This window comes from Canis lupus, chromosome X, assembly GCF_003254725.2.
Source record: "Canis lupus dingo isolate Sandy chromosome X, ASM325472v2, whole genome shotgun sequence".
Classification (NCBI taxonomy): domain Eukaryota; kingdom Metazoa; phylum Chordata; class Mammalia; order Carnivora; family Canidae; genus Canis; species Canis lupus.
In genome coordinates, this window is record NC_064281.1 from 25047039 (window position 1) to 25062847 (window position 15809).

The 15809-nt window shown below is 37.4% G+C and overlaps 1 protein-coding gene across 2 annotated transcripts in view; it reads left to right on the forward strand.

Annotated features, from left to right (window-relative positions):
- Positions 1–15809, forward strand: part of IL1RAPL1 (interleukin 1 receptor accessory protein like 1) — a 1374783-nt gene that overhangs the window by 1327037 nt on the left and 31937 nt on the right. For both annotated transcript variants that reach the window (XM_035712241.2, XM_025439149.3), the window contains one exon: positions 9036–9179. In XM_035712241.2, coding sequence (XP_035568134.1) covers positions 9036–9179 — 144 coding nt within the window. The remainder of the gene's footprint in view (positions 1–9035; positions 9180–15809) is intronic.

The window sequence follows — 15809 nt, forward strand, 5'->3', positions numbered from 1 at the left end:
CCAAGGTATTTAAGATAGATCAATAAAAAAATTATGGACAAAATAGACCAAAAAAAACCCCACTTAACCTTGATGGAATTTAAATTCCAGTGGGAGACAGATAAGAAACAATAATAAACTTGTTAATAGGCAAATTAAATACTCCATTATATCATGAGTAATGCTATAGCAAAAAAAAAAAAAAAAGAAGAAGAAGAAAAAGAAAAAGAAAAATGAATGTAAAGTGCAGCCATAGGTCTATGATTTGGAATGAGTGCTCGGTGGACCAAACTGAGAAGGGGTTATATGAGCAAAGACAAAGAAGCAAAGAGGGAGGCATACAGAAATCTGGGGGAGGAATATGCCAGTCAGAGGAATAGCCACAGCAAGGTGCTAAGGTAAAACAACTGTCTATAATGTAAAACCATAAACAAAAGTAAATGACAATGCAATATAGTAAGTCACCAAAAAAGCTACAGAAAATACATTTTCTAAGGAAATGAATCACTTTCGGAAAAGCTTCTTTGAAAGCATAGGTCTTAGCCCTTGCCTTGCAGTATTGGTAGGCTTTTGATAAATGAAAAGGGGAAGTTCAACTTTGGTCCAGAATTGGGAAAACACATGTCAAGTTCAATTCACATTGGAGGGATGATTCCGGCTGGAGGTTAATTAGCTGCTTCAATTAAAGGAGTGAAGGACCGTGAATGCCAACATAAGGGTTTTGGACTTGCTTCCATGAGAACTATAGATCGGCTAACAACTACTGAAGAAAATTCCAAGGCAACGGCATGTTTTTGGAAGATGATACTGCAGGTTTTGTACAGATTACATTAGAGTGACTGTAAATAATACAATTTTAAGTCAAAACTAATCAACACAAAACTCACTCTAATTAGAATAGCACTTACAATAATATGATCTTACCACTTGTCTTGTATTTTTTAACTTTTTATTTTGAAAAACCAACCAACAAACAAACCCTGGAGACATTACAGGAAAAAAAAATGCCAGAATAGTACAAAAGATTTCCATATATTCTCTTCAACTAGATTCACCAGTTATTAACATTTTGCCACACTTGCCTTACCTCTCTCTTTTTTTTTTTTTGTTTTGTTCTTTTTTTTTTTGCCTTACCTCTCTCTTAATGTGGATAGGTAGATAAAAAGGTAGAGCTACAGCAAGTATAAAAACACACAACATATTACTGATGTTGTGTGAGAGTAAATTGCAGATATCATGGCTAAATCCTTAGGGTGAATCTTCTGAAAACAAGGAAGTTTTCGTACCTAACCAGAGTATATTTATCAAATTCAGGAAAATTGAAAATGGTAGAATGCTATTACCTAATATAGTGTCTATATTGACTTTTAAAGGATCGTCCCAAGAATACACTTTTACTGTATTTCCCATCTGGGATTACACATTGCATTTAGTTGTCAAATCTTCTTAGTGTCCTTTAACCTGGGATGGTTCTTCAGCCTTTCTTTGTCTTTCATGGTGTTGGGAAGAAATTTCCTCTGCCCAACGATGTCTTTGTAACTGGACTAAGCATGAGACAGATTAAGGGGAGAAGATCAAATATAGTAAGAGGAATCCAAGCAGATACGAAATTTCAAAGACGCTTAGGCAACAGGCGGCTTATAGGACCTCCTGAGCTGCTAAGGGAAGAAGCTTGGGAAATAAAGATGGAAAACAAAGGGATTTAGAAAACAAAGGTTGCCCTGTTATGCAAATAAGTTTCTTAGGTGAGGAGGAATCTCTGTCAGTAGTTCCCTTCCTGGACAGGCTTTCCTTTCCAATGTAAATTTAGACAGTTGCAGGGAGGCAAAGAGCTTTTCCTGCATCTGCTGGGTGTGGATTGCTTTTAACTCAAAATAATCTTCATGCCAAAGGACTTGCTCTTGACCTCTACGATGTCTTGGATGGTTCTGAAGAGTAGGAACCAGATTTTATTTTTTATACCTTATCCCTTAGTTTGAGTTTGCCTGATACGTCCTCCTTTTTTGGATATTTACTTTTTCTGGCTGGAACACTACATAAATGATATTGTACCTTGTTAATGCATCACATCGAGAGATGCATGATGTCGATTTGTCCCATTACTGGTGGTGTTAATTTTGGTTACTTCCTTGAGATGGTGTCGATTTTTTCCTTTAATAGTTAATAAATAATCCGTGGGGATGTACTTTAAAACAGTGTGAGTATCCTGCCTCATCGATCTTTCACCCACTAATTTTAGCATCTGTTGATAATCCTTCCCTGAATCAATCATTATTAGGATGACTGAAACCTGGTGATTTCTAATTCTATCATTTCTTCTATTTTTACCAAATGGCATCTTGCTTTCCTTTTCATTTATTTGTTCAGTAATATGAATTCATGGAGCCAATGTTTTTTTTGAATTACTGTCATTATTCTTCTTACCTTGTCTTTAATTGATACTACTTATGAATCTTCCTTTTACTTCATAGGAAAAAGCAAAACCAAATGTAATACCCTTATCTGGTTGGGAAGACGAAAAGCACATTATAAGGGTAGGCTCTAGCTAACTGTAGTAGAATGATGTATTTTTTTCCTCTAGTCTTTCATTTTATTTTTGATTTTGTAACAGTTTGTTAACATGTAACTCTTCAGTTCCTAAGGCTTCTGGGAGCTGAAGCTAACTATGCCTTAATGATGAGTCCTAGCCAATTACCATATTTGCATCCTTGATCCGTAGTAAGTAAAAGTTAATTCAATACTTTTGCTGAAAGCCTCTTTCCAAAATGACAAAATATGCCACTTTGAAGGTAATCTTTTGCCCAGATGTTTGGATGCACAAATCAAGCTGCTACATTCAGAGACCATTTTCATTTTCCTTTTTATTATTATTATTATTATTATTATTATTATTATTATTATTTTGTATATCCTGCCTTGTTCCAAAAGGTACTTTTGCAAAAGCAAAGCTGCTTTCTTTACATACTAGTTTATACCTTCCCAAAACATTTTCTTGCTATTATGTGAATAGCAATTCAGCTTCTTAATGTGTTACAAAAAAAAAATATATAACTGCTTCTAAATTGCGTTGATGTATTGTAGAATTGAGTTGAATATCTTTGTAGGCTGAGCATAATTATCCTCCTGCCAGGAACAAATAAGTTATACTGCTCCAGAGAAATAAATATGCATATGAATTTATGTGGATGGATAAATCCTTATAAAGTTTAGCTCTTTATAACACAGTGAGAGAAGAGGAAATATACTTGGTGAGGCTAATGAATAAACTGGGATCATTAGATTGTCTATCATGCATTTCCCCCACAAAGTTGCACTTTACTGCATATAAATCAGGGCAGAGCATTTCAAAGGACTTTATGTAATGAATGAGGCAATTTTCGGCTGAATCATATGAGAAAAAGCCACCTCAAATCTTCAGTTCTACTCAAAACAAGATTATGTATATAAATACATATAGAGAAACAAAATGAAAACTCTAAGAGTTCAAAAATACATATAAACTTCAATTTACTTTGTTAATATCTTTACCCCTTCAAAGACATCTAGCAGAGAAAGTTTGCCAACAATGAGACCAGGTACAGCCCAGTAGGAAAAATAGGACCCCAAACTACACTAGGTAATTGCAGCAAGATTAGTGTAAACCGAATGCATTTATTATTTGCAACGTAATCCAATATACTAGGAGATGGCACGTGCTTTATTTTAATTAGCTGTTTCTTTTAAAGGGTTGCTCGGTCCAACTGTCTTGATAAGAAAAAATTGTAGTCATTGCTCAAAATGCTTGTAGCAAATCTAGTTTTAAATTGAAGCAATTTATTCAGAAAGCAGGCTACTACCGCAGCAATAATCAATGTGTTTTCTCTTAGCCCAAACTGGAGCTTTCCAAAGACCATTGTTAATTGCCAGTAACTAAATGACTGCTGGTGCCCTTAAATGTAACTCTTTGGCACTTGTTCATTTGTTGTGTTTAACCAAATGCCAGTTTCCCTTAGGTTTTGCGGAGCGATTTTGCTTTACAATTTTCAATATTCAGTCTCGGTCCCTTAAAGGGGGTAGAGTCTATCATTTTAACCCAATAACACAAAGGCTAACCAGATTTTTAAAAGGTCTGCACTTTCTCTTTCCATCTTCTGACATTGAATTGTGCTGAAATGGAATCTTTTTATTTTTTAAATGCTGCCACTCCAGGCAACTTCAACTTGGGCTGAAAAGCAGATCTCATTTCAAAGGGAAAATGACATTTGCTGGGGCAACACCTTTCACATCGTAATGTAAAGATGCAATACAGCAGTGAGTCCTGAATCATTTCTTTTAAATGTAACAGAATTTAACCCCTAGTAATTTTGTCCTGACCCAGTGTATAAGCATAATGGGCAGCACTCACATTAATGAATGTGTCCAGCTTGGGGCAAAAAGAATGTAGAAACTGAATCTCGTACCCCATTTCCTTTGGGAGAGTTTGCCCATGGTATATGAATCCATGTGAGAAACATAAATGAGAAAGGTTTTAACCTCCCTCATTTATAATACGAAGGCATGTACATCCCTCTTGCATAGAAATATGGGAGTAACTGAGAAGCAGGCACTGGGGTGTAGACTGTGGGGAAAGACACGTTTCTTTTCTGACTTTCAAGAACACTGTAAGAACAACAGGCTCCTGCATGTATACTACAGAAGTATCTGGGGGAAGTCTGTGGTACTCTCGGGATCTTGGAATAAATTAGCTGCTTGAAAATGCCCTTTCTTTGAATCCAGTTTTGATCTTCGTCTTATTAGTAAATAACTATCCAATGGCTCAGAAGACTTACTCTTGCTTTTTGCCCATACTCTAGGTATGTATAACTTTCCATGTTTGTACCTTAAGAGATCTATTCATGTGACACTAGACCATTTCTCTAATTGCTAAGCCATGTCAACTCTGCTGTATTTTTCTCATTACATTTCAGACAGTACTATTGATTGGCCTACTAGATAGTGTATTTGAGGTAGTGTATATAATTATTTGAGTGGCTCATGACTTATAGCAATGGAGATAATTCACATTTGGGCAATATGTTCTCTAAAAATAAGAAAGACTAATTTTCATATAATTTTTCTCTAACTTTTACATATTCAGTGCTTAAAAGTTTTTTTTAAGTGTGTAGAGAACAGTATTATAAATACCATCTGAAGAAAATGAGAATTCTGCTTATTGCATTAATAGGATTATGTTTCATGCACAGTTTTGGATTGTTTCAAAAGCTATTCCACTAGATATGGGCACGTGACAGATGCTACTTGTCCAGGCCTGGTACTGTGTCTCTAGAATCCAAGGGTGTACTACTTGGAGCAAACATAGAACCATTCCCAGCCTGAGCAGTTATCTACAGTAGACCAGCTGTCCTGACTCCAGCTTTAATCTATCCACATAAGTTTTGAGTTAGAATTTAAAAGGGCTATTTTTTTAAATCAAAGTTTTAAAGAATTGAAGTGTGATTAACATAAGGTAAAATGCATAGATGGTAAGTGTTTAGTTCATTGAGTTCTGACAATGTATAGACTTCAGGTATACCCATACCTGAAGAAAGATACAGAATATTTCCAGGAAGTTTCCTCTTGCCCCTTTCCAGTAAATTTTCCCATCACTCATCCACAAAGCATCCATTTTATGATTTTTGTCACTATGATTTATTTTGGCCTCTTCTTATACTCCATTTAGACAGAATTATACAGAAGATATTACTTTGTGTCTGGCTTCCTTTACCTAACGTAATTTTGTGAGATTCATGCATGTTGCCTGTATCAGTAGTTAATTCTTTTTACTCTAAGTATATTCTATCATATGGACATACTGCAGTTTGTTCAGTATCTCCTGTTAATGAACAGTTGGATTGTTTTCAGTTGTGGCTACTGTGAACAAGACTACTCTGAACATTCTTGAACAAGTCTTCTTGTGGACATCTGCTTATATTTCCTTGTGTAAATACTTAAGAATGGGATTGCTAGTCATAGGGTTGATTCGCAGTTAACTTTACAAGAAACTACCCCAAACTGTCTAATGTAGTGGTACCATTGGGCTCTTCTACTAGCACAGTTTGAGAGCACAAATTTTTTTAAAGATTTTATTTATTTATTCATGAGAGACACAGAGAGAGAGGAAGAGACATAGGCAGAGAGAGAAACATGGTTCCTGCAGGGAGCCCGATGCAGGACTTGATCCCAGGATCCCAGGGTCCTTTGGCACTGAGCCAAAAGGAGACAGACGCTCAAGCACTGAGCCACCCAGGCATCCCTTGAGAGTACAAATTAAGCATTGTTCATTTTTTCCAATTCTTTTCTCATGCAAGAAAGTTTAGGGTGATAAATTGCAAGTGCTAATGCATTAAATTAGAAAATAGAGTGAATCTGAAAAGAAACCACTGTCCAAATGTTTTTCTCTCCCATCATACCATATAATTTTAATCAGATGATTTTGGTGTATAAATTAGCCTATAGGCATAAGTTAGTTTTGTGCAGGTTTCTTTGCGTGGTAGGGTTAACTCATATACTGACAGAACCAGGCCCAGTGCACCCTACAGAATTCTCTATCCACTTATCCTTTCTGTTCACATAGGAAAAGGAAAACATTATACTGAAGAGCTTTTTGTATTTCACTCTTAGAATGTTTGTAGTACTGTCTTGTGTAGGCCTCACAAGATTCAACCGATAAAGCTGTCTGGTATTTATAAATACAAAATGTAAACATTTCCAGGAGGTGCTTTTCAGTATTTCACTTTCCATATCGATTCACTTAAACTCTAAAAGATTTAATAATTCATTTTATTTTCCTTTCTTAAATCCATAAAATTCAAGCACTTTTAATAAGATTTTCTTCTATTTCCCATTTAATTTTAATAAAAGCATAAAAATATACTTGGTTAAACAGTAATTACATGTTTTGATAAAACTACTTGTTTAAAAATGCAGGACTAGATAATAAAAAATATGGCTGAGTTTTGTTCTGTAATTATCACACGAAAAGTGACATCACATGCGAACACACACATGCAGAAACACAGAATGTTCTTGTGAGGAAATGATGTCTGAGCTTTTCAAATTATTTATTACTGATGCTGTATCGTACCCGTGATGATTTCACCCCATTTTGGAGATCTCAGGAGTGATCTTTTTTTTTTAAAGATTGTTTATTTATTTATTTGACAGAGAGAGGGTGAGGGAGAGAAAGCACAAGCAGGGGGAAGGGCATAGGGAAAGGGAGAAGCAGACACCCCGTGGAGGAAGGAGCCTGATGTGGGGCTCGATCCCAGGACCCTGAGATCATGACCTGACCCAAAGGCAGATGCCTAACCAAATGAGCCACCCAGGCACCCTAGGAGTGATCCTGTAACACAAGAGTAGTTGTTACTGCAAAACCATAGATTATTTTAAAGTTTCAGTATAAGTATACACTATGCTATGAAATTAGATAACCCATTGAATTGTAAATTAAAACATCAAAAATACCACTATTTTAAAGCCATAATTTCAGGGAGTTTTCTTTTTTTTAAGATTTTATTCATTTATTTGTTTGTGAGAGAGACAGCACAAGCTTGAAGAGGAGCAGAGGGAGAGGGAGAAGCAGGCTCCCTGCTGAGCAGAGAACCCCATGTGAGGCTCAATCCTAAGACCCCATCCTAGGCCCCAAGATCATGACCTGAGCTGAAGGCAGATGCTTAACAGACTGAGCCACCCGGGTACCCCAAGAGTTTTTATATTTAATGGTAATTAAGAAAACTAACACTTTTCAAGGTAGTCATCAACTGCAGTGAACAATGGCTACGTATCAATAACATTTGGGCTATGTTGGTTGAGACAGCAGGCATACACAGAACTTAAAGTTAACCTCAAAATCTGTGCATTCTGCAGCACCTGGATGGTACAGTTGGTTGAGTGAAGGACTCTTGGTTTTGGCTCAGATTGTGATCTCAGGGTCATGAGATAGAGCCCCCTCCCTGAGCATGGCATCTACTTGAGATTCTCTCTTTCCCGCTCCCTCACCCCTCTTGCTTGTGTTCTCACTCTCTCTAAATTTTTTTTTCAAAAATCTGTGCATTCTGGCTTAATGTTTAAAAACCAGTTACCCTTGATTTTGTTACAAGGTCTATAAGCTCTAAAGAAGAAAACAGAAGTTAATGGTTTATCCCCAGAAATGCCTGATAATAATATAGATATTCAATAGGAAAAAGAGAACATGTCTGTAGTGAATGGCAAGAAAAATCCCTCTTTGGGATAAAATGTAACAACTGGCCCAGTAAAAGGAGAAACACAGGAAAAGAAAACTATCTAAGTAGCTTAGTCAAAGGAAAATACTACCACCATAGTATGGTGTGACATCCACTAGGGGGCCCACATTTTAAGCCCAAGTATTGAGCCTCCAGTACTGTGGTAGGCCCCCTTGGTGTCACTAGTCACTATTCCTAAAGGTAGAGATAGGAAGTCATTGCTCCTGGCAGCAGGCAGCAGATAGTATTCCTCAGGTGGTCCACCCAACACTCTATGTAAGAGTCCACACTGCCCTTCAGGGGCTGCGTTGTTGTTGGAACCCTTACCGCCACTCCCGCCAGCCCCCAGCCCCAACCCCTAGGTGACAGCTCAAGAGGGAAGGATCAAAATTCAGATTGGAGAGTTCAGAAGCTGTCTGGTTTAAACACTTCATAGCCTCAGGAGCCGATGTTTCTGTTATTAACCCCACAAGCATAGTTTGCAGGGTTCCCACAAGGGATATGTTGATATGAGTTACTTTACTCGGGCAAGCCCAGAATCTACTTTCCAAACAGGTATTTATAATTCTTCGGTCCAAATGCCATCTACCTTTTTTACCATAAGTAACATCGCTTAGCAACACAGTTACCACAGGCCACCTTATCTGGTTTCCAAGGAAACAGAGCTAGAAAGGTCAAATTCTCATGCAGAAAGGGAAGGGGTTGTGCTAATCCATTACCTACATCTGGTCTCATCCGAACTGTGAAATCAAGTTGAATTTGTGATTTGGGATGTGAATATGGTATTCATTTTCTTTTGTGATTTTTTTCCCCTAGAGCTAATGTACACAGTTGAACTTGCTGGAGGGCTTGGTGCTATCCTTTTGCTGCTTGTTTGTTTGGTGACCATCTACAAGTGTTACAAGATTGAAATCATGCTCTTCTACAGGAATCACTTTGGGGCCGAGGAGCTGGATGGAGGTAAGATGAGTTCCCTCTTTTAAGGTTTTTTCCCCCCCCGGAAAATTCTTCCCTGTTTCTTGCGTTTGTTTTATTGAGGGGCAAGAAAAGTTAGCTGCGTAACCATTGGCAGCAGCTCTTACCAGCTTTCCATATTTCAGTTTGTAAATTTATCTCTTACATGGAACTTTCCGTGTGATGCTGTGGTGCCAATAGGTAATTTCCTCTGACAATTGTAAAGCAACACCTACCCTTTTTAGAATCTGATGCCAAGTAGCACTTGCGAATTACAAAGGCTGATTGCAGCACTATCAGAGTGTTCATTTTTTTCTCACATTGTAATCAGCCCTGAAAGGACACCTTTACTTTTCTATAGGTAAGAGTGCCTCTTTTAATCGTGTTCCCGAACCCAGAGGGTTGAAGTCAATGTCAATCTGTTCCTTACTTAGACTGACCAGTTACAATAAACTGTGCTGAATATTTTAGAATTCCTAGCAGTCTTTTCAATTGTGTATGTAGCTATATTTGGAAAGACTAATTTTTATTCCAAGTGTGCACCAACAGATAATACAGGGCACAAGCACATTGTTTTCATAGTAATACATCTACTATTTTTACTAGAGTTGGATGAGTAAATGTTGTTTTCATGGAACTCATAATAATGATTTGCCCCCTCCGATCAGTTGTGAATATGTGTGCACTCTAAGAGGAATTTGAAGTCCAGAAACCACCCATTACAGGACTTAAGTTTTTTTTCAATTTGATCGTTTGAGAGTGATCCATACATAAGGTAAATTTGCAATAGAGGAAGCATATGCAAACTGATGTACAAAGTGCAGATCATATTCATACATTTTTTTCCACGACTGTCACTGTTGCACTAAGTGGCACACTTAGTGTGGAGTGAAGGAAAATGAAGGGACCAGCCATGCCCCCACTTTTCCAGGACCCTCTGGAATAAATACACGGATAGAATTATAGGTTGTCAGGCTCGTGAGGAGGAGCACTTTATCCAGGCTGTGCAACCCTCTGCCTTTCTCATGAGGGTGAAGACCGTACTGCAGCAAGAGTGCGGTTTTGTAAATTTTTCAGTCTTTATTTGCACTTGTTTCTAACTTTTTTGCCTGCATGTGCCAATTATTAAATGTTTTGGCTACTACTTCAGAGAGATATGAGAAAATTGTCAATGTAAGGGCTATTGTTGAATGAGTACCAAGCAAAGTGCTCAGCATTCTTAAATCATTCTTGCTAAGGCTCAGAAATTTCTGAGGTCAATATTACACTCTCCATTTTACTGGTAGGCTACTGAGGCTCCCAGAGATTAGATAACGTACTGATGAGGGTAAAGCAGGCATTACTATAAGTGGCTAAGATGGGATTTGAAAACAGGTCTACATCAAAAGTTTTTATTTTATTGAAGCCTGAGTCCCTACTGTTTTGTGCCTTTTAAAAATTTAATACATTCATTACAATCTAAAGATCTGATGTTGTTTGTACAGTTGGCACGGTAGAAGATGTTTGAAAAAGCAGATTATCTGAACATCTCACCTGATCTATTAGCCCTGTTTTGAATACATTTAGTTTGTGTTCTGAATGAGATCAGTGATTTTCCCCAAACTATCAATTTCCAGTGCAGTTTTATTTGTCATGTTCTGAATGGTAGAAGATTCTGGATCATTTATATGCCTTTGAACCTCAGTCACATCCCCTTAGATCTTTCTACACATGCTAGTATGGTTGAGTAATTATCTATTTTTCCATTGGTGCAGACTTTCTCTGACATCATCAATTCCCATTCTTCATAGCTCTCCCACAGTCCTTTATTCTTCCAAAGAAAAGATAACTGTTAAAAAGAGATCCCAGGCTTTTCATACTCTTGACTTAGCTTTAAAAAATGTAATTCAGGGCAGCCCGGGTGGCTCAGCAGTTTAGCACCGCCTTCAGCCCAGGGCCTGATCCTGGACACCCGGGATTGAGTCCCGCGTCGGGCTCCCAGCATGGGGCCTGCTTCTCCCTCTGCCTGTGTCTCTGCCTCTCTCTCTCTCTCTCTCTCTCTCTGTCTCTCATAAATAAATAAATAAAGTATTTTTAAAAAATAAAAATAAAAATGTAATTCAGAAGTCAAAAGTTTAGTGATGCCTTCTTAATTCTTGGCCACCACATTAGCTCCCCTAAAAGGGGAGTACATGAAATACTCTTGGATATAAGGAAAGGCAAAGAGTATGAAGAAGAATAGGGAAAGTTTAGTTAATATTTTGAAGCAATGTCTTACTCTGGTGATATGATAATAATAGATTCATCGACTATTTGTTGAATATTTATTAAATAGCAAGTGCTGTGTTGGCTACTTGGTTGATACAGAGAACCACACAATTAGAAAAACAGAGTTTAAGCCCAGATCCAAATAACTCCAAATTCCAATGATATCAGCCATTCTATCAGACTGGGAGATGGAGTATTTGGTGTCAGGGATACATCCATGCAATTCCTTTTGGGTCATATGATAGGCATTCCCTGACTCTATCAGTTCTGTGTCAGAAAGATTCTGTTTTCCTCAATCCTTGTCCCCCTCTACAAAACTTTAACTTTCATTGTTTCCTCTGGATCCAGGTCCTTGCTCTTCTCATTCTACAATATCCACTCTTACAACCCTATCTTCAATTGCATTAACACACAAATAGCCTCTAAATCTAAATGTCCTTCTCCCAGTTATCTTGTTTTATTATCACCTAATTGCACTTCTTGAAAATAGGCTATTTTCTCACTCTTAATTGCAGTTACTTGTCCAAGCTTCCTACACTACGTTCTTGGTCTTCATTGTCTACCCTTCCATTTTATCCTCCACACTCAGCCAGATTTTTCTTTTTAAGTACACATTTACTGTGATTCTTAACACAAAAAAAGAGGCATGCCTGTATGGTGCCTGCCAGAGCCAGTCCAGGCTTTTTAGCTTAGAAAACAACTGCCATTGCAGGGTGACCCAAATTATAATTGTATCCTTGCCACCTCTGTGGAAATGACCCGGCAGAGTTCCAGTTAGAATGAGATGCTGGTCTTTGGAAAAACAAAACTGTTGAGAACTGACCCAAGACAATGCAGTAATGCATAATTCTAAGATCTTCTTGGTACATGAGGTAACTATAATGGTTAGGGGTAGGCAAAGGTTAACTACTCTCCCACCACCTTGGTTTCATGACATACTGAAAGAAAATTTGGACAAATTCTGTTGCATATGCATTTATTAACAAACAAACACATAACTCATTCTGTAAACTGAGAGAAGTTCTAACACTGTTGTGTATGTGTGTGTGCGTGTGTGTGTCTGTGTGTGTTCCCAAAAAACTGACAAGAAAGTTTCCCCTGAGGCAAATGTGACAGTATACCGGTGGCAGGGTTAGGCTCATTATGTAATAACATCTAAGAATATTCTTCATCTGGACACAGGGCCATTTTGCAATCATGTCTGGAAAAGTTTCTCTAAGGGGGCAGGCCAATGGCCCCACTAGATACTTGTAGGGGTGTGATGTGTCTCTACATAATATGAAATAATCTGAGTGTCTTGTATAGCGCTAGTTTTACCATGGAGAGTCCATTTCCAAGACCCATTATAATTAGTAAAAAGCCATTAGTTTTGGCAATCAAATTTGATTTCTAACATCAGTTGTGCTAATTAACAAAATATCTACTTTTGATCAGAAATAAAGATAGTCGAAGTGCTTGTAGAGGCTGCCTCTGGAATGTTGCCTTATTCTAATTAAATACTAGCTGACCATCCTGACAAAGGCAACCTGCTGTCTCTAGAGCAGAACTTATACTAATACAGTATACCAGTGTCTATACTGGAACAAGTACAAAGAAAATAGAGTTATCATGATGACATCTGAGTCCTTTGCTTCTCCATGCCTCTCTGGGATTTCCCTTCTACTTTTGTTTAAAGCTTATATAAACGTAGCCCTTCCTCCCTCCCTCCCTCTCCACCTTTCCCCTTCCTTCCTTCTTTTCTTCCTTCCTCTCTTCCTGTCTCTCCTTCTCCCTCTCATACATCGTTCATGTTTTACTTCTGACTTCTAAAGATTTCCCGTATCATCTCAAGGTCCACTTATTTTCTCCTTTATCTTTACAAAAATGGCACTGTAAACACATCTGAAATAGTCCTTTTTCTTTTGAGTAATGAGTGCTCACTAGTGAATGCTTAACTACTTGTAGGACACCGTGATTTCAAAGTTCCTTATCTCATTTATTTATTCCCGTTAAAGAAAGGCTCAAAGCCAAAGTCATGAAGAAAATAATTATTCCTTCAAACTTTTGGAAGAATGTCTAGATTTTGGAACTGGCTCTGCAAATAAAAAAAAATAAATAAGAGGCATGTAAAGAAGAACAAAGTTGTAAAGCTAGAAGTAGTCCATTAATAAGAGAACACAGGGAACACTGGCTCTCCTACATGATTATCACATCAGTAAATATGGGTAAGGTAGTGCCTAAGTTTTCATGAGTAATTAACTTATGTGAACAAACTTAAGGTTTCATTTTGTGGAGAGGATCTAGTGCTAGACAAGGTGAATCTACTTTCTGTTTGTTTTTCTCAGAGTGCAAATGGTTTCGATTTTGGTTTTTATCCCCTGACTATGGGGTATGAGGTACAAGCTTACTTATAATCATAGTGGAGCAAGCTTGTAAGAACACAGTAATCAATATTTTCAAGATGAAAAAGAGAGCCCTTCTGGTTCTACTTTAAGAGTTATTACAGGTATTGGACAAAATGAGTTAGAGCAATCTTTTATAATCTCCACCCCTTGACCCTTGAAAAATGTGAACATCTGTTCCATTTCAGGCATATGAAACAAATTGGTATGTACGTAATCTTAGGTCATAGAATTTATTTTCCTTTCTCCTTCAATTACAGGGTTACTATCAATAGTTCCAGGAACTATTGTCCTCAGGTCCATCGGTGAAGCAGCACTTCTGTAAATCATTTAGAAACTCTGTAGGAGATTTTTGCTTTTGTTTTTGTTTGGTTGGTATTTGATAATTTGCACACAGATGAACAATCTAGAATGTGTTTTGGGGTTCCAGAAGGAGAAACCTGTTGTTTTTAGTATACAATTTGCCTAAAGTCATAGACTGCTAAGTGCTAGGAAATTAGCCCTCTCATCTCAAATCCCGTGTTCCCTGTATACCATTCTACTAACTCTTAACCTCTTAAGATTTCTAGCATCTACACTGCCCACTACTCCCTCAAGGATGCAAGGGAAGGAAATTAATGTCAACTGAAGATCTCCTTTGGGCCAGGCATTTTGCTATATGGTGGGGTCCCATTTCATGCTAGATATCTACTTTAGGAAGGTGCTATTTTATAGATGAGGGAATGTAGACTCAAATGAGTGAAATTAAAATTAATGGCAGTCAAAATTTTACCTCAGCTGCTGTTTTTTAAAAATATTTTAATTAGTGTCACATTTCAATGTTTGATACCCTGTGGATTCAAATAGTCCAGAAAAGTACCAAGTAACAAAGCATGTACACTAGAACAATATTGCAAAAATTGCACAGTGTAAAACTCAAGCAGCTTTATTTTATTTTAGAATACAATTGTCAGATATTGACATGGCAGGATCGAAATGAAAGGTGAAATTTATTAAAACTATGATATTTGATAATCACAAAATCAATATATTAAGATTATATGACTAATGTTTATTCAATGATATCCATTTCTATAGTTTTTTTTTTACTAAAAATTTGTTTCTTCTTGGGAATGTAAGAAAACATAAAGGTGAATCTGAGACACAAGGAAGAAATGTGGCTTAATTTTAAAAAATTATTTATTCAAATTATATCAATGTTAAGTTTTTAAACGATTTTATTTATTTGTCAGAGAGAGAGAGAGCATGGGAAGGGATAGCAGCAGGCAGAGGCAAGGAAAGAGGAAGAAGCAGGCTCCCCAATGAACAGGAAGCCCAATGAAGGGCTCAGTCCCAAGACCCTGGGATCATGACCTAAGTTGAAGGCAGAAACTTAACTGACTGAGCCACCCAGGCATCCCTCAATGCTAATTTTTAATGATCACATATTTTTATGCTAATTTGCCCCATGTAAACACAGAAAGTCATCTTTTAAAATGATTTTAATATTTTATTTATTTCTTCCTTTGAGAGAAAGAGAGAGCCAGCACTTGTGTGAGGGGAGGAGCAGAGAGGGAGGGAAAAGGAAAGGGAGAGAATCCCAAGCTGACTCCTTCCTGAGCTCAGAGCCGGTTGCAAGGCTGGATCCCATGACCCTGAGATCATGACCTGAGCCAAAACCAAGAGTCAGACATTTAACTGTCTGAGCCACTCAGGTGCCCCCAAATCACCTTTTAACATAAAACACGATTCATCATTGAGTTCACTGCAAGCCTCATTTTGGTAACCCCACTTGCTGAATGATGGCCTCTGTCACTAGTCAGTTTTATATACGTAAGTTAAAAATATTTGAGAATAATTTTTTTAAATGGCCAGCTGCCAATAACATCTGACAACTGTTCAGTAGATATTTAACGGTTAAAAATTCCCAAAGACCTAAATGTCAATCTCAAGCCATTTATATTATCAGTAACTCTCTTTCCTAGCCCAGATCCAATATAAGCACCACCTTCATCTTGAGAATGGAATC